This window comes from Garra rufa, chromosome 21 (assembly GCF_049309525.1).
Source record: "Garra rufa chromosome 21, GarRuf1.0, whole genome shotgun sequence".
NCBI lineage: Eukaryota > Metazoa > Chordata > Actinopteri > Cypriniformes > Cyprinidae > Garra > Garra rufa.
This window is the reverse complement of record NC_133381.1, coordinates 12,843,123-12,862,374: the sequence shown is the minus strand read 5'-3', so window position 1 is coordinate 12,862,374 and position 19,252 is coordinate 12,843,123. Positions and strand designations below refer to the sequence as shown.

At 31.8% G+C, this 19,252-nt stretch overlaps 1 protein-coding gene across 2 annotated transcripts in view; it reads right to left on the bottom strand.

Moving 5' to 3' along the window:
* The window catches only part of foxn3 (forkhead box N3), a 122,213-nt gene that overhangs the window by 47,964 nt on the left and 54,997 nt on the right, over nucleotides 1-19,252 (bottom strand). For both annotated transcript variants that reach the window (XM_073826920.1, XM_073826921.1), the window contains exon 3: nucleotides 14,251-14,387. In XM_073826920.1, the coding sequence (XP_073683021.1) occupies nucleotides 14,251-14,387 (137 nt within the window). The remainder of the gene's footprint in view (nucleotides 1-14,250; nucleotides 14,388-19,252) is intronic.

The window sequence follows — 19,252 nt, the reverse complement described above, 5'->3', positions numbered from 1 at the left end:
TTACACAACTGTATTATATTCAATTGATTGATTATTAAATAATATTATATGTAAATGTTTAATATTTAGAACATTTAATACAATTATATTCAACTGATTAATTAATACCAAAACTGAGTAATAAAGGCAGAAATTAATATAATATTAAATATAATTATACATGATATGAAATTATTTTATTTATTTATTTAAAAAATTGACAATATATAATATTTAATATTTATAGCATTTTAATAATAATATTTAAATATATTTGGAATATTGAATAAAGTTATATTATATAAATTTTATTGTTCACTAATTAATATTTTATATTAAAATATATTAAATAATATTTAATGTTTATAGTATTTTATAACAATATTTTAAGATTTATAATATTTATTATATTATAGTATTTTTTATAATATTTAATACAATTATATTACATACATTTTATTGTTTGTTCATTAAGATTTTATTATTTTAGAAGATATACAAGATATATAATTTTTACAGTACTTTTATAACAGTATTTTAATATTTATAATATTTTACACAACTATATTATACTCTTGATTAATAATTAATATTGCATGAAAAATGCTTAATATTTATAACATTTAATACAATTATATTCAAATGAATAAATAACAATTTATTTAAAACAAAATTTCAATTAAATAAATATAAGCAAGCTAATTAAAATATATTAAATTATTTTTTTTTTAATTTGAAAAAAATGTGAAATTGTATTATATAATATTAAATATTTATAGTATTTATATACATTTTATTGTAAATATAATTTAGATTTTATTCAAAAAATATATTATATATTATATAAATTTTAATGTTTATAGTATTTTTACAATATTTTACAAACTATATTATATTCAGTTGATTATTAATTAATATTCAATGTAAAATGCTTCATATTTACAACATTCATTCAAATTATTTTCAATTGAGTAATGAATGAATGAATGAATGAATGAATGAAGATCTTGAAATTAATTTAAACTAAAACATGAAAGATTTGATAATTTTGCCATAATCCATACCAGATAAGCTCTAAAATATTATAAGTCAAAAGTCTGGCTACAGGAAACTACCACACATATTTGTCCTTTTAACAAAGTGTTCCCAAGTGTTCTAACAAAAACATAGACGAAAAAAACAGTTGGTTCGTTACATCTGAATTCCCTCACAAGCACACTAAGCTTCAAATAAATGTGAGCGAAGTCTTTTGTTGATTTAAACAGTCAGGCGTAGGTATTCACGCTGCCGACCCAGTCAAAGAAAGACTGTTGGCTGAAGAACAGTACGAAAGAGCGAGATCCCTGCGGCGCTGGGTTCACCGTGCCATCTCTGCCTCTTTCTGCAGCTCCTTGGGTCTCTTTAGCAGTCAAGAGCAGTGTTTGTACTCCTAATGCACATATGCTTTGTATCGGGTTACAGCTACGGTATGTGTTGCCATGGACACAGCATGCCTCATGATAGACGACCCAGGTCCTTTTTTTAATCAGCTGGAAGAAGCGAAGCAAAAAAGCAGGAAAGCTTTTATGATATTACGTTATTTATATGTTATTATGTGCCCTCCACTCTCTGAACATAATAAAAAGAAATGAGATCTCCCGCTGCAATTATTTGGCCCATGGTTTCGCCAGTATAATTTAACACATTCAAAGGAGGGAACAATCAAACAGCTGCTGATGGAATTTGAGCCCATGAGCCCTGATGTGGCCTTGTATCAATAGCCGCTCGTGTTCTTGACTAAAGCAACTATTACTGTTGCTCATAGCTAACGTTAAACTCTTATTCAACTTAAGTGCAAAACTATTTGTGCTACAGACATGAATGATACTGTAAATCATACTGCTAGTTGCTTGGCTAGTTGCATCTAAATTAAAGAAGGGAAAATCAGAGACTTGGGGTGTACTCTTTGGCCTGGGGACAATGAGAAACCACCTAGCAACCAGTCAGAACACCCTAGCAACACCATGGCAAACACCCTACAGGCCTCAACAGTAAGGTTTTTTTTTTTGGCTTGCCAAAAGTTGCTTTCCACCGCATTTTCACAGGCTCACATGCATTTTTTAAACAATTTTTAATATTTTTAAATAATAATGTATATATAATTATTTTAAATAAAAAAATGCACAATTGTATTGACTTTTTATTAATTTTTATTTATTCTGTATTTTATTTTAAAATTATTGTATGCACTTTGTGTGTGTGTGTGTGTGTGTGTGTGTGTGTGTGTGTGTGTGTGTGTATATATATATATATATGTACACACACACACACACACACACACACACACACACACATACATACATACATACATGCATAAAATAATTTACTTAATTAAAAATAAAGTATATTAATTTATATATTAAATTATATTAAACAATATTGAATGTTTATAGTATTTTATAACAATATTTTCATATTTATAATATTTTACACAGATATATTATTGGATTGATTATTAATTAATATTGTATGTAAAATGTTTAATATTTATAACATTTAATACAATTATATTCAATTGATTAATACTTTATTTAAAACAAAAGCTAAATAAAAACTAAATTTGTATAATATATTTGTATTATTATTTATTTAAAAAAAATATATACACATATACTGTACATAAAATAAATGTAAAATAAATGATATAATAATTTATATATATATATATTAAAAAATAATGAATGAACAAAATAAATCATATATTTTATATAAAATAATAATAAATAATAATAAATATATAATATATACTTTATTAATATTTTAATATTTAATATTTTAATACTTACTTATATTTTACTTATGCATTTAATTTCTAAATTATTTTATGTATGTATAATGTGATTAATATACACACAAGTATATATACAATTAAAAATATAAGAAATATAAAATATAAGAAAAATAAAATATTAGCATTAGTAAAATAAAAGTAAAATACTATATATATATTTTTTTCAAAATAAAATATACAATGAATACAAAAAATATTAATAAATAATTAACTATTCATTAATAATATTTTAATATATTTATATTATTTAATACAATTATATTATATACATTTTATTGTTTATTCATTAAGATTTTATATTAAAAGAAAAAATTATACTATATAATATTTAATGTTTAAAGCATGTTTAGTAGGATTTTATATAAAAAGAAAAATATCTTATATAATATATATTATACAATATTTACTGTTTATAGCATGTTTATAATATTTTAATAGTTTTAATAATAAATAATTTACAATTAAGAATAAATTAGATAAAAATCAACATTTTATATGCATAGAATGCTTGTACATAACAAAAAATCTAAGTGACATGCCTGTCAACTAGCCTAAAAATCTGAAACGCTCTTCAACTGTGGGCCAGCGTTATTGTTGAGCCGTGTCCTAGCACTGTGCCAGTAAGTTTTGCATGGGCAAGCACCCCTCATTTTCTTCAAAACATGTAAAAATCTATTTAAAACCTGTTGTGTAACAGCACTTGAGGGGTGGAGGGGGAGGGGTTACATCAGGGTACAGGGCCTGGAACAGAACACAGCCGCTACCTCGGCCTGCATATGCATATCCCGGTAATCTAAGCGGAAACGACCCCAACCGGCTCCAGTGGAACCTCTTTGAACCTGCTCTGTGGGAACGTGGCTCGCTCCTTCAGCCGAAATGCTTTTTAATCAAATGTTAACGCCAGCTACGAGAGCCAAAACCTGCTTCTTCAGGGCTCTGGTGGTGCGGCTACGACGGAGCGTTTTCAAAAATGTTAACATCAGTGGAGAAGGGCGCTCCTTTGCCCTTGCTGGATGTTTGAATGTAAAACACATGTGCCACCGGCTGGAGTCTTGCTGGGTATATACCCCATCTATTTTTAATCTGGTGCGCTCTATCTGTTAGCTCTGTTAATGCAAACACTCACACCTTTCAAGGAACAGCCGCTTTCTCCATCTCCGTCAGGAGCAGGCCTGGGTTATTCATTTTTAAACAAAGCTTACCTCCTTTCGCTTGATTCTATAATCTCATTTCAAATCCTATCGCCCACTACATTTTCCTTTTACCCCTACAATCGCAATCCTCTTTAACTAATCTAAAGTCTAATTGGTGCCAGCGCCAGTTCTCCCCTGTAGGTTACTTCTCGCCTTGAGATTTTTAACTTTTGTTCGTGTGAAATCTGAACTGCTCTTGCCCGGGCTCACGGCTCACAATGGAGGCTTTCTCAGGGCCAGAAGGTCGCGAACACCGCACACAATTAGTGGATGGAATTTCGGCGCAGAATCTTGCAGACTAAACCTGAAAACATGCAATTTTACCTTCTCTTGACTACATTAAAAAATACGTTCTTATTGGCCTTGATGGTTCCATGAAGAACCTTTAACATCCATAGAACCTTTCCATACCAAAAAAGGTTCTTTACAGTGAAAAAAAGGTTCTTAAGATTTTCAAAATGTTCTTTAAAATTCATAAAGTAGAGGTCTACTTATAGTGTTATTGATTTTTACATGATCATTTAGAAGTAACAGTCTATTTTTTTGTATTTTTCGTACCATCTGCACTACACCTGAACCTACCTGATCGTATGAACAAAAGCGAATGTGACATAAAAGCGCAATCACAAGCATGACATATTAGTTTGTTTTTTGATCTCTCATCTTTCAACTCTTTTATCGAGAGTCATGTTTTTGATGGGAGCCGTGTCCAAGGATTCCACATCCTAAGTCCAATTCCATGCCGGCTGAGTTACCGAGAAAACTTGGTACGTCCAGAAAGTGAAACATATGGAGTTATAATCATAACTGTGTACAAAAGTGATTACTAGTGCTCACTGTTTTACCACCGCTAGTGTTCATTTCTGTTGGAAACTGTAGTGATATTTACTTATTGGTACGTATTTTGCATCTTCCAATAAAAGTTACGTGTGCGAGGTATGTTTTCATCATGAGACCAGGTAGATTAAAAACAGTTACTCACACTTGTGTGATGCGACATTACTGTTGGATTTAATATAGTCAGCACAACATCATCTTTTAGTTTTAATCTTTCTGAAAATCCCGCGTCAAAATTGTGCCTTGATGGAAAATAAATCCTTGGTCAAATGAAATGAACAAAGAACCAAATTCTTAGTGATGTGGTCTAGACCTTTATTAAAAATAAAGTTTATCTACTCTTTTCTAACACTGGGATCAAATAGAAGGCAATGCAAAGACTGTTTTCCACAACTTGGCACTGAACAGTGTATTCTTGTATTCAGAGCCACCTTTATTGTCTGGTTTCTGCATAGACTAGGGCTGCACGATTAATCGAACGATGTTGTGAGGCGCGTTTAGTCAATGAAGCCGGTACTTTGATTAGTAGTAAATCTCCATCACGTGCGTTCAGCTGGAGCGGCAATTAATACACAGAGACGTAAATCACTGACAAGCTACGCCAAATCGCGTTCAAAATCGCGTTCGGTTTTGAGCGCGATTTGGCGTAGCTTGTCAGTGATTTACGTCTCTGTGTATAGACCTGTGTTCGCCTCTCGTTATTTTACCCTACATGTGTGAATCTAAACAGGCATTGATGTAGAAAACGGCATTGATCATCTTTTGCGGAAGTGGTGTTTAGCCACACTATTACGTTATAAAGTGGCATATTCCACAACCTGTCGTTTGGCAGATCGGCTATAATATATGTTTATTTCAGACTAACGAGAAAGTTGAGTTCTGAAACTTACAGGATGTTTTCAACCTGGTCTTATGGCGAAAACGTACCTGTGGGAACATTTTCGCAAGGCATGAAATACATACCAATAAGTACAAATGACTGCAGTTTCCAACAGGAATGAACACTAGAGGCGTTTTTTTACACAGTTATGATTACAGCTTCATATGTTTTGCTTTCTAGATGTAACAAGCTTGCTCAGTAGCTCAGCCAGCATGGAATTGGACTTAGGATGTGGAATCCTTGGGTACAAATCACATGAAAAACATGAAAAAAAAAACACTTTTTAGCGCCACTGAGTGGACATTTCACGTTGAATATGTCACAAAACATACGTGGCGATATGTATTTCACATCTTCGCGAAAAAGTTCCTATAGATAAGTTTTTGTCATGAGATCAGGTTGTGTGACCACTTCTATGTCAAAAGATCAAGAGTATTTTGATTCCTCAGTTCTTGGTGCCTTTAAGAACTGACCACTGAAAGGTTCTTTGGGGAACCAAAAATGGCATGACCGTGAAAACCCCTTTTCGAAACCTTTATCAATCCTATCAATTACATAAAAGGTTAGTGGAAAGGTTATAGTGGAAAAGGTTCTTTAGATTATTAAAATATCCTTCACTGTTCACTGTCATACAAGGTTCTTTGGGAAACCCAAAATAGTTTGTTTCACTGCTACAAAACCGCCCTTGGAACCTATTTTTAATAGTGTTAACGGTAAAACTCAAAGAAAGTGCATTTGCAATACGAGACTCATCTGTACAAACAACTAAATCAGAGCTGGAGGGAAGTGGTTTCCGAGCTGCGAAAAATACGGCTTGTGGAACCAGACTGAATATTTTCCATGGACTTTTAACAGGAAAAAGGCAGGCTGTTGACAAACCTCCAAAAGAACAAAAATACCTCAAAGACAATAAATCTCCACAGACGTGCTTCCAATGACTGCTTACCACCACCCAAAAAAGCCACAAAACCTCCTTTTTGATTCAGTAAATCACCTAAAATGACGATAAAAGGGTTACAAGAGAAGCTAAATAAGTTGTTTGTGTATGGTAAATGAACTAAAGAAATCCTAGCTCACGCAATGAGCACTAAACCCTCAAAATACCTTAACCGCCCCCAAACCTTCTCTCCGCAAAGGATGTTCTTCTCAGGCCTGTTTTAATCAAAGAGATATGTGACATGTTCCATTGGAAGGTTCATCAGTCTGGGCTGCTGAAAAGCTAATATATCTCTGAACTTTATAGGCGGAGAAGATCCGAGGACACTCTGAGGGTTTCTGCCAGATATGGAAGCCCCATCATTTACAGCACCGGCCATTAGAGTAAGCGTGGAAAAGTGGGCGATCTTGTCATTTAGTGTTACTGAGAAGACTTGAAGGCAGGAGAGGTGGGGGCAGAGGCACACAAACAAGCCTGGAAGGCTGAAGCTGAACAAGACAATACCCGACTAGGGCTTTTCATCAGCTTGTACATTGAATTTGTTTTCTTAGTAATGCATTTTTACCCACAGGCTGAAATGACAACTATTAAAAATGAGAACTATGTCACTCTCAGTGCATTCAGCGTTTTTTTACTCCCTCCCTCTTTTTCTTTCAGGGCTTCTTCAGATTCCCAGTCCCATTTAAAATTAATCTCCTAAAGCAACTGGACCTCCAGTTGTCATCTCCAATAATTCACGCATCCCCGAATTTTTATGAAGACAGACAAAAGCAGGTACAGAAAACCCTAAAATAGGCTCCAAGCCATCTGCGGTTGCCATGGAGAGTTGCGTGTTTCCAGGGCGATAGTGTATTTCTCGAGCGCTAATGGCCTGTCCTTTTGCCAGGCAACAAATAGCCCTGTGATGCAACTGCACCTGTCTCAGCTATGTGTTACCATGGAGGCGTTCCTGTTGCTATGGCGACCATCACGCTAATAACCTCGCAAGGGCAAACACGCATTGGTGAACTCCGAGGCCCAGCTGTTCCTCCTGCGCTCTCCTTCTCGATGTGTCTCTCAAACTCTCTGAGCGTGTTAAGGAATGTACCTGAGCCCACACGCGGCCATTAAATGTTAGTCAAGGTTTCTTCATCAAAACCACAGCTACTACCATTCTTTCACTGACCTTTACACTAACTATGGACAACATGAAAACATGACAAACAATACAAACATGGAATCTTGTTTTTGTCCAAACCAGTTATGACAGCAACAAAAGATGTTTTTGCTACTGAGACTATATTATTTGCATTTACATTGATTACTACAGCCAAAATTACTTTGAGGGCATAAAATAGTTCAAGCATTCCTTAATAACTCATCACTGGTTCCATAAAGAACCTTTAACATCCACAGAACCTTTCGATTCTACAAAAGGTTCACAGTCTTAAAAATAAAGGTTCCAAATGGTGTTTTGGCAGTGATGATAAAAGAACCTTTCAGTGAACAGTTCCAAAAAGAACCATTCTTAAGAACATTTTAAAAATCCAAAGAATCTTTTTTGACTATAAAGAAACTTTTCTGCATTTGAAAGGTTCCATGGATGTTCAAGGTTCTTCATAGAACCACTGATGCCAATAATGAACCTTTATTTTTAAGAAAAAAAGTTCTTTAGTTTTTCAAAATATTCTTTATACTTTAAAAACTGACCACTGAAAGGTTCTTTGGGGAAAAAGAATGCTTTTTTTGTATGGCATGACTGTAAAAAAAACCCTTTTGGAAGCTTTATTTATAAAAGTGTGGAACCTCAGTTCCACAAAAGGTCCTTTATAGTGGAAAAAGGTTCCTTAGATTATTCAAATATTCTTCACACTAATAAAAAAATGTCTCTTTTAACAAAAGTTCGCTGAAAGATTCTTTGAAAATCCCAAAATGGTTCTTCTGTTGCATAAAACCACCCTTGTCCTCCATCACAATTTTCTATAAAGAATTTCACAAATAAATTAAAATTTGGCTGCTGCTGAACTTTTTTTTTTTTACTAAAATTCTTTGATTAGAGAGTTTAAGTAAGACAAAAATCTTTTGTAAAAATGTAAAAAGTTTACTTTCTAACAAACTGTTCCATTTCCCTGTAAAAAACAATTTGTTGAATCAACTTAAAATAATTTGTTACCTGGCTGCCTTATAATTTTAAGTTCAGTCAACTCAAAAAAGTTTAGTCAACTTAAAATGTTAAGTTGTACTAAGTGACAACTTAGATATTTGAATTGATTCAACTTAAAATTTTAAGGCAGCAAGGAAAAAAATATTTTAAGTTTACTCAACAAATTTTTTTTTTTTTTACAGTGTTCAAGAAAGACACCTCAAAATAATTTCTCTATGTTTTTCCTGTCTTTTACATTAAATTCAATTCAGTTGGACAGAAACTTAGGGTTGTAAACTTTAGAGTACATATACATAGTAGAACAAACTGTTGTGTTTCACTGTACAAAACAATTTGTTGAATCAACTTAAACTAATTTGTTACCTGGCTGCCTTATCATTTTAAGTTCATTCAACTCAAAAAAGTGACAACTTAGATATTTGAATTGATTCAACTTAAAATTTCAAGGCAGCAGGGTAACAAATAATTTTAAGCATATTCAACAAATTGTTTTTTTTTTTACAGTGTTCAAGAAAGACACCTCAAAATAATTTCTCTATGTTTTTCCTGTCTTTTACATTAAATTCAATTCAGTTGGACAGAAACTTAGGGTTGTAAACTTTAGAGTACATATACATAGTAGAACAAACTGTTGTGTTTCACTGTACAAAACAATTTGTTGAATCAACTTAAACTAATTTGTTACCTGGCTGCCTTATCATTTTAAGTTCAGTCAACTCAAAAAAGTGACAACTTAGATATTTGAATTGATTCAACTTAAAATTTCAAGGCAGCAGGGTAACAAATAATTTTAAGCATATTCAACAAATTGTTTTTTTTTTTACAGTGTTCAAAAAAGACACCTCAAAATAATTTCTCCATGTTTTCCTGTCTTTTACATTAAATTTAATTCAGTTGGACAGAAACTTAGGGTTGTAAACTTTAGAGTACATATACATAGTAGAACAAACTGTTGTGTTTCACTGTACAAAACAATTTGTTGATTAAACTAATTTGTTTCCTGGCTGCCTTATAATTTTAAGTTCAGTCAATTTAAAAAAGTGACAACTTAGATATTTGAATTGATTCAACTTAAAATTTTAAGGCAGCAGGGTAACAAATTATTTTAAGCATATTCAACAAATTGTTTTGTTTTTTTACAGTGTTCAAAAAAGACACCTCAAAATAATTTCTCCATGTTTTCCTGTCTTTTACATTAAATTCAATTCAGTTGGACAGAAGCTTTGGGTTGTAAACTTTAGAGTACATCTACATAGTAGAACAAACTGTTGTGTTTCACTGTAAAAAACAATTTGTTGAATCAACTTAAAATAATTTGTTACCTGGCTGCCTTATCATTTTAAGTTCAGTCAACTCAAAAAAGTTTAGTCAACTTAAAATGTTAAGTTGTACTAAGTGACAACTTAGATATTTGAGGCAGCAGGGTAACAAATTATTTTAAGTTTACATTACAAATTGTTTTTTTTAACAAATTATTTTAAGTTTTTTTTTACAGTGTTCTAACAAGACGCCTCAAAATAATTTCTCCATGTTTTCCCTTCTTTTACATTAAATCACCTCCTCCTTCCTCAGTGAATAAGGACACATATCTATCCACAGGGACTTATGATGACTTCACCAGAACAGACTTTGCATTCATCCCATCTGTCTACCTACCTGACCAACAACTTGAAAAAGAGCTGAAGCCCTCAGCTTACTACTCTAAGGATCTCATAATCTCCACTCTATTGCTGTGATTACAAAATCAGCAAAGATGAAAGAGTGGTGCGTTAAAAAAAGAAAAAAAGGAGAAGAAAAAATGAGCAGAAAAGAGGAGTGTGCCAGTCTATGACTCAGCTGATTCGTGTGAACCTTAGGAATGCTATAAAAAGCTTCATTCGGCTTCCTGGGAGCCGCAGTGGCCAGATAAACACTTTATTACACACTGCTACACGCAGATTCACCATCTGGCCTGGGAGAAGCCGAGCCTGTGTGTGCCCAACACTACTGTGCTATCTTTGCTAACTTATTCACACACACCTTACACCAGGGCTGTCGGAACGATCTGAAATGTGAGGGCGGAACATGGAATAAACCTCAGCAACTTATTAATATTGATTAGATAAGGTGGAGTTTGTTCAATAGGAGTAACGGATTTGCTGAAAGAGGAAAAGAAGTAAACATTGCATCAGATTCATTAGGTTGAAGCCTCAAGGGTGTTTAGAGATTAAAAAAGTTCCTAAGGTTCCATTACAAAATTCAGATCTGTGAATCAGCATCATCTGTTAAAGCAGATCAAGTTAAACTCTCCTGAGATGTGGAAAATCTAGAGATTTAAAACTTCTTTGTGGACCTTAAAAAGGTTCTCCTATGGCATTAGGCTGTAAAACCTTTTCTGCCTCTAATTAGGAAGTTTATTTTTAAGAGTGTGTCTTCGAAAATAGTATTGTGAGGTTGTTATAGGCTGTTGTTTTGAAGAGGTGTAAACTAGAGGGACCGTCCGCTGTGATCTCCTCTTCCCACAGGGCCTCCGCGTCTTTGAACACCTGGTGCTAATAACCAACCTAGTGCTGTTCCCACACAACACTATCAGCAGAACACAACTGACTCCAACACTCAATACAGAAGGGGAATTCGCTAAGAATGAACTGCGCCCACTGATAGCGTCATTCATTTGCACATGCTGTCTGCGCTGTTTTAGTGTGTGATTCACTAAAGGAATTATGCAAATCAGGTAACGGCATAAACACAGCCAAAAAATTACTGCAAAATGTCATTTGCAAGCACTATTCAATATGTTTTAGGTTGGTTCGGAGCACTACGGTCTTTAAAATGTAAAAAACAAAAGTCTTGATATACCCATACACTGACTAGGGGTATACCAGTAGACACAATCAACTGGTAGAAATTTGTCAATTTTGGACTATTGTCTTTATCGTGGTTATACGCTCATCAGCTGGTCACAAAAACATATCGTTTACATGCGTTTTTAAGCATTGTGGTTTTATAACAAGTGATTTTAAGCCATTGAAACACAATCAGCAGTGAAAGAGAAGTCTGAGGGGTGTGCACACATGAATAAGATGCTCATAGAGTGCGGAAGTATTGAGTTAATTTTGCAGCTTTACAGGCCTTGAACGGTAAATACTTGTATGTGTCAAAGTGCCCATCTTTGCAAGTATCCTTATAAACACAGTAATTTAGGTCTAATGTGAAAGCAAACAGCTGTGAAAGAAAACATGTGTAACAGTATATTGAATCTGGGAAGCTCTTAAAGTGACAGCAGTCTAATATTCCTGGTGTTAATGTTAATCAAACAGAATCAAACAAAAGAGAGAAAATCTCTTACTGAACTTTAATGAGAAGAAATATTTAATGAAAAAATATGCAGTAATTACTTTATACAATGAAATGTATTTCTTATTTATTTGTTCTACTGTATTTTTTATTTTGCTTGTAATTATATATATATATATATACTGTATATTATATTATATATTATTTGCTATAGTTTAAAATAAAAAAAAAACATAAAAAATCTTAGTGAGATTTCTTTTTAAGAATTCTTATATGCTCATTAAGGCTGCATTTACTTGATGAAAAATACAGAAAAAAATGATATTGTGAAAAATTATTACAGTTTAAAATAATGGTGTTCTATATTAATATATTTAACATATAATGTATTCCTGTGATGCAAAGTTGAATTTTTATTAGCCATTACTTCAGTTTTCAGTGTCACATGATTCTTTAAAAATCATACTAATATGCTGATTAATTACTGTTATCATCAATGTTGGAAACAGCTGTGCTGCTTAATTTTTTTTTTTTTTTTTTTGGAACCTGTGATACTTTTTTCAGGATTCTTGGTTACTAAAAGATTAAAAAGAACAGCAATTTAAAAATATAAATATTTTCTAACAATATAAGTCTTTGCTATCACTTTTTATAAATTTAACACATTCTTGGTGAATAAAAGTATTAATTTCTTTCAATAAAAGAAAGAATCAAAATTTACTGACCCCAAACTTTTAGATGGTAGTTTATATTGTCACAAAAGATTTCTATTTTAAATAAACGCTGTTCTTTTCAACTTTTTATTTGTTTAAGAATCTTGGGGGGATCATAGCTTACAACAAAATATTAAGCAGCACAACTGTTTTCAACATTGATAATAAATCAGCATATTAGAATGATTTCTGAAGGATCATGTGACACTGAAGACTGGAGTAATGATGCTGAAAATTCAGCTTTGCATCACAGGTATAAATCACATTTTAAAATATATTCACATATATATAAACAGTTATTTTAAATTGAAATAATATTTCACAACATTACAGTTTTTTCTGTAAGGTCTTTAAAATCCATTAAAGATCTTACTGATCCCAAACTTTTGAGCGGCAGTGTATATATTGCCATAAGGGTATATGCTGTTACATTGCCCTTCTCCAGGCTTTGATAAATCACAGCTATCCATCATTACTAAAAAACATACAGAAATGCCTGTTTTTCATTCATGATAATAGCGCAGCGTTAACCTTTAGCCAAATATTGCTGACTTCAATGAATACTGCAATCTATAATAATCTAAAGCATGTACCTGATAGCACTTGGTTAAACTTGACTGAGGGTGGTTATTCAATAAGACTGATTTACCAGGTGCAAAGGTTTTGGAAAAATCTTTCAGATTTAATCAGAAACCTTAGAATAAAATAACACCAATTATCATTCCTCTCAAAAAGCCTCTCATTAAGCATGTGATGATTTTCATATAGTTTTCTACAGCGCAGTTTGGCAAACAGTGCAATTTCACCTCCTGCACACATGCATTTTGTAGAAAGTTTTTTTTTCCTAAAGAAATGACCTTATTCAGCATTTGTTTGTCGAGCTGTGAGATTTCTGCCTTGATGAGGCAGCAATGTGCTTGCAGCATGCACATACCGCTAAAGGGAGAAATGCAGGCCGTCGTGACAAAAGCCTATCCAAAAACATCTGAGCGCGGCTCCCTTCTCCGCCTCATTCCTTAATCATCTCGCCATGCTTGAGCAACACCTGAAACACAGCCGATCTCTCTTACTAGAGCTGTCCGCTTTAATCCAATCTCTTTAAAAGCATCCATCTCCATTTTCCCTTTCTAGCCTCTGAGCTGGCCGCCCATTTGTTCCATATCCTTTGTTAAGGATGATATGCCAGTTCGAGTTTTACAGTAAAGCAATTATTTTGTCTTGCACAGTCGAGTGGCTGGGAGCACGCAGACCTGTTAGCCAGATCAAAATGAAATGGAGCGGTGAGGGAGCCGCTCGGAACCCAACGCCGGGTCTCGCTCTGACAGCTTCACTCGCTCCGCCGCCGCCCGTGGGTTCCCGCTGCTAACCGATACCAACAGGGACGAGCGTGCAACACGGAGAGCGAGAGAGAGACGTTTGGTGGGGTTTAAGGATCGATGTGTCCAGTGGGCCGCTTGCCTACCTTTGATATGCCTGAGGAGAGGTGGGAGGTGTGGTGAACACTTGGGAATAAGGATGATAAGGCGTCTTCTTCAGCGCCTGGATGAGATTCTGTCTGTATTCGGGGTCTATGCACCACAGAGAGCCCTTCCCGATACTCTGTGGAGGAGGAAAAGGAATATATAGTCAGGACAGAACAAGAAATAGCTGCTAAACATGTCAAGAGACAACAACCAGAACCGGTCAAAGATTTTTAGCAGCAAAAACTGGTGTTTGTGTACTACTTCTTTGACCTTTTAACTCAGAGTAATTGCCTGTGGATTTCTATGTTTGGATGGGATCTATGGACATCAGTTATTGTGCCATACGTCCCATTGTTATGTTACAGTAATTTACTTCACACTGAAACATCAGGTCATCAAGTAAAGGAATGAAAACATGAATATTCAATGATGGATAGCTGAGCATACAAATACAGCTTTTCTTCCTTTTTCTTTCTTTTTAAAATGGGCTGTCTTGAGCTGTGTTTCAAATCCTAGTGAGCGTGACTACCTAGGTAGCATTTTTAGGCATCAAAGGTGTGCTGTTGTTAAATTCTAAAGCAAAATAACATGTATCTTTTGCAGATTATGCCCCCCCCCAAAAAAAGATAATGTTAATAGCATACAGACATAACAATAATATTATTATTTATTATTTAGTCAATAGTAATTTCTATTTATTAAACACCTAATATATTTATTATAGAAAAATATAAAATATTTATTACATGAAAAATTACATATTTTAATATATTAAATAAGTACTAATATAAATTATTTACTAAAAATTAATATTATAATAATTTAACATTATGAACAGAAATGTCAATACTGTGATACCCACATAAAATATAATTTATAATAATATTTCACATTTTTTTATTAATATTCAATACTAAAATGTATCATTATTATATTTGATTACATATTTAATATACAACAACAATAATAATAATAATAATAATAATTATTATTATTATTATTATTATATTTGATTACATATTCAATGATTTAAAAAATGTGTTGTTTATTTTTTGTGTTTATTAAAGTAAGAAACCCAATTCTAAAATATAAAATAAACATTTTTAAATATATTTCTGTATTATTTTTATATTAATATTCAATACTAATATGTATCAATTCAATTATTTTTATTATTATTACTATTATTATTTGATTACATATTCAATATTTTAAAAACAAATTGTGTTATGTATTTTTTGTTTATTCGATAGTTTACACCCTTTTCACGTTTACGTATTCTAAAATATAAATAAATATGTTATTTTTGCATTAATATTCAATACTAATATGTATCATTATTGTTATTGTTATTATTATCATTATTATTATTATATTTGATTTCATATTCAATATATTTTTTTTAAATGTTATGTATTTTTTGTGTTTATTAGAGTAAGTAGTTAACATGTTTACACCCAATTATAAAATATAAAATAAACATTAATAAATATCAATTAAATATTTATTAAATATATGTATAATTTTGTATTAATATTTAATACTAATATTTATCATTAATATTATTATTATTATTATTATTATCTTTTTTTACATTTGATTACACATTCAATACTTAAAAAACATTTTTGTGTTATTTATTTTTATTTAATGTTTATTAAAGTAGCAGTAGTTTACATGTTTATACCCAATTATAAAATATAAAATAAACATTAGTAAATTTAAATATTTACCCATTTAAATACATAAATATTTGTATATTTTGTATTAATTTTCTATACTAATATTTATTATTATTATATTTGATTACATATTTCAAAACAATTTTTGTGTGTTAATAATTTTTTTTTAACACATACTTAACTCCTTTATTTATGAAGCACTTTCAAAAACCATAAAAATGGGCCAAAGTATACAAATAAAAAAAACACATAAAATAATAACACCAAAAAACATTTAAAAACATTCAGCTTTTGTATAAGCGATATACTGTACATCTTATGTATGTCAACAGGGTGCAAATGGTACTATTTAGAGAAATATGAAGGAGTATTCAAATTTCCCATCACTTTGTAGCAGTAAATCAATTTAAATACAAATGCACAAAATCAAAATAAGCCAAATGTGTTCATTTAGTGAATTTCTGAGTTAATGGTTTGCTCTAGCTAAAAGATAAGACAAGATAAGATAAGTTTGACCACCTGCATTCCCTTGACCTCCACATTCTCCAGTTCATTAAAGTGAAACGGGCAGAAAAAAAAATGCATCAGAAAAACCCAGAAGTGCAAACTATAGCTGGCGCAGATGCTACAGACCACTTAGACAAACTCAGCATTTTGAAAAACAGCACGGTGAGCGAACGCTCCCGGTATATAAATTAGCTCTCCTGACAGATCCTGCTGAAAACGAGGAAACAGCAAAATGTCACTTTGAAAGTGATATCAGGGGGAAATTACTTGAGCTCATTAGTACAGACTACAATCAGTGTCACGTTACTAAGCCCCATTTTTCAGTTCAAGTTATCCCTATACTGTCAGAGATTCACACAATCAGCAAACCACCGCCACAGAACAAAGTGCAGCCTATCACGGTGCTTTTGAGAAGTAAAGTCATTTCCTTTCACTCAGCCACTTCAAAGCGATGGACAGCATGTGCTGTTTTGTTAGACAGACTCTGTGTTCTCAATGAATCAATAGTCATGACCTTCAGATAACTGACAGAGTGCCATACTGTGTGCCCTGAGGTAATACACAAACACACGCTGGCCCGGGCCGTGTGTCACGCATTCAAACTTTGCTAAACTAACAAACCGGATGCTGCTTTTGGAGGAGGTTTCAATTTCTTTAACTAAAACCAGTCAAATCAGTCGTCCCTGCTGACCGCTGTTAATCACTTTGAGTTAATTGACTGTTTTTTGATGTGGCCAAAATATCTTTAACAAAAAGCTGCTACGAGATTTTTTCAGCTTGAATACTAGATTCCCCCGACAAGGGCTAAGAAACGATAACACACTCTATTGATCGCAGCAAACCCCAGAGCGAGCGCTCGGCTCTTTACCCACAGTATTTGGCTTCACTGGAAAGATTTGTACCAGCACAAGTCAAACAATTCAAACCCTTGGAGTGTTTTAGCAAACAAAATAAACAGCACGTTTATTGGACTCACAATTCATTTACACTCATGTCTCAGTGTTTTAAAGCTTAACCAGTAACATCTGAAATACAAAATCAACAATTAGAGAATAGAGTACAAAAAACTTTTCAATTAAAGTGACTGCTAATTATCATTTATATTATACTATTATTATTTATAATTTGTGTTATAATTATATGTAATTATTTCACTAAATAATTGAACGGAGCGTTGTATCGTGCCATGTAGTATTTTTCCGGAGGGAAAGGTCTTTCGTAGCGAAAAATCCCATTTTCTTCTGAAAGCAGTGAATGCATTTATTCTTAGCACAAACTGACATTCTCCACCTAATTAAGCTGTCAACTTTCCATCAGCGTGTTTTAAAACCATACCTGGACCAACCACAAAGATGAATTGCACCATGAAATTCAATCCTTAAATGGTCTGTCCGGTAGATGCTCTGATGGAAATGAAAAATAGGGGAGTTAAAAGAAATGAACAGGATGGAAGCAATGAAGAAGAAGAAAAAAAAAATAGGTAGGCAAAATATAGCAACTGGAATAAAATAAAATAATTAAAAGATAATAAAATAAATTAATAATAATAATAATAATAATAATTATTATTATTATTATTGGGTGATAGAAGGAAATAGGGGAGTTAAAAGAAACAAACAGGATGGAAGCAATGAATAAAAATGAAGGCAAAATATAGCAACTGGTAAAGAATAAAAATAAATAAAATTAAAAAATTATTATTATTAATATTATTATTATAGGGAGACAGAAGAAAATAGGGGAATTAAAATAAATAAATTAAATTAAATTATTAGAGGATGACAGAAGAAAATAGGAGAGTTAAAAGAAATAAACATAAATAATAACAATAAAATAAAATAAAACAAAATTTATTATTAATAATTATAGGGAGACCGGAAAAAAAAGAAGAAATGGAAAAATATGAAGGAAGGCAAAATATTGCAACTGGTAAAAAATAAAAATGAATAATTAATAAAAATAATTTTAAAATATTATTATTAGGAAGACAGAAGAAAATATGGGAGTTAAAACAAAGAATATAGCAACTGTGAATAAAATAAAATAATAATAATAATAATAATAATTATTATCATTATTATTATTATTATTATTATTATTATTATTATAGGGAGAAGAAATTACAGGAGTCAAAAGAAATGAACAGGATGGAAGAAATTGAACAAAATGAAGGAAGGTAAAATATAGCAAAAAATTCAATTAATATCGAATGGAAATTGTAAAAAAGTATATTACTATCATAGGAAGACAAGAAAATAGGGATGTTAAAATAAATGAAATAATAAAGTAAAATAAATGAACAGATTGGAAGCAAAGAATGAAAAATTAACAAAGGCAAAATATAGCAACTGAATAAAATAAAATAAATTATTATTATTATTATTATTTATAAAATAGGGGAGTTAAAAAATGAACAGGATGGAAGAAATGGAAAAAATGAAGAAAGGCAAAATATAGCAAGTGGTAAAGAATAAAAATTAATAATGAATGAAAATTATTAAAAAATATATACTATTATAGGGAGACAAAAGGCAACTGGTAATAAAATAAAATAATTAATATTATGATTATGATACAAAACCACAAAGAACTAGTCATTATTATTAACAATAATAGTATTATTAATAATATTCATATTATCATTACTGTAGAGAGATAAAAAAAAATGAAACCGCTAAAAAAAAAAATGAATGTGCTACATTTTCCCCTTCAACATATTGCCTATATATAGTTAAAATAACTGGAAAAGGGGGGTGTATTGGCATGTTTGTCTCTTGGGAACAGGCAAAAGTGTGAGACAAAACAAAGACAA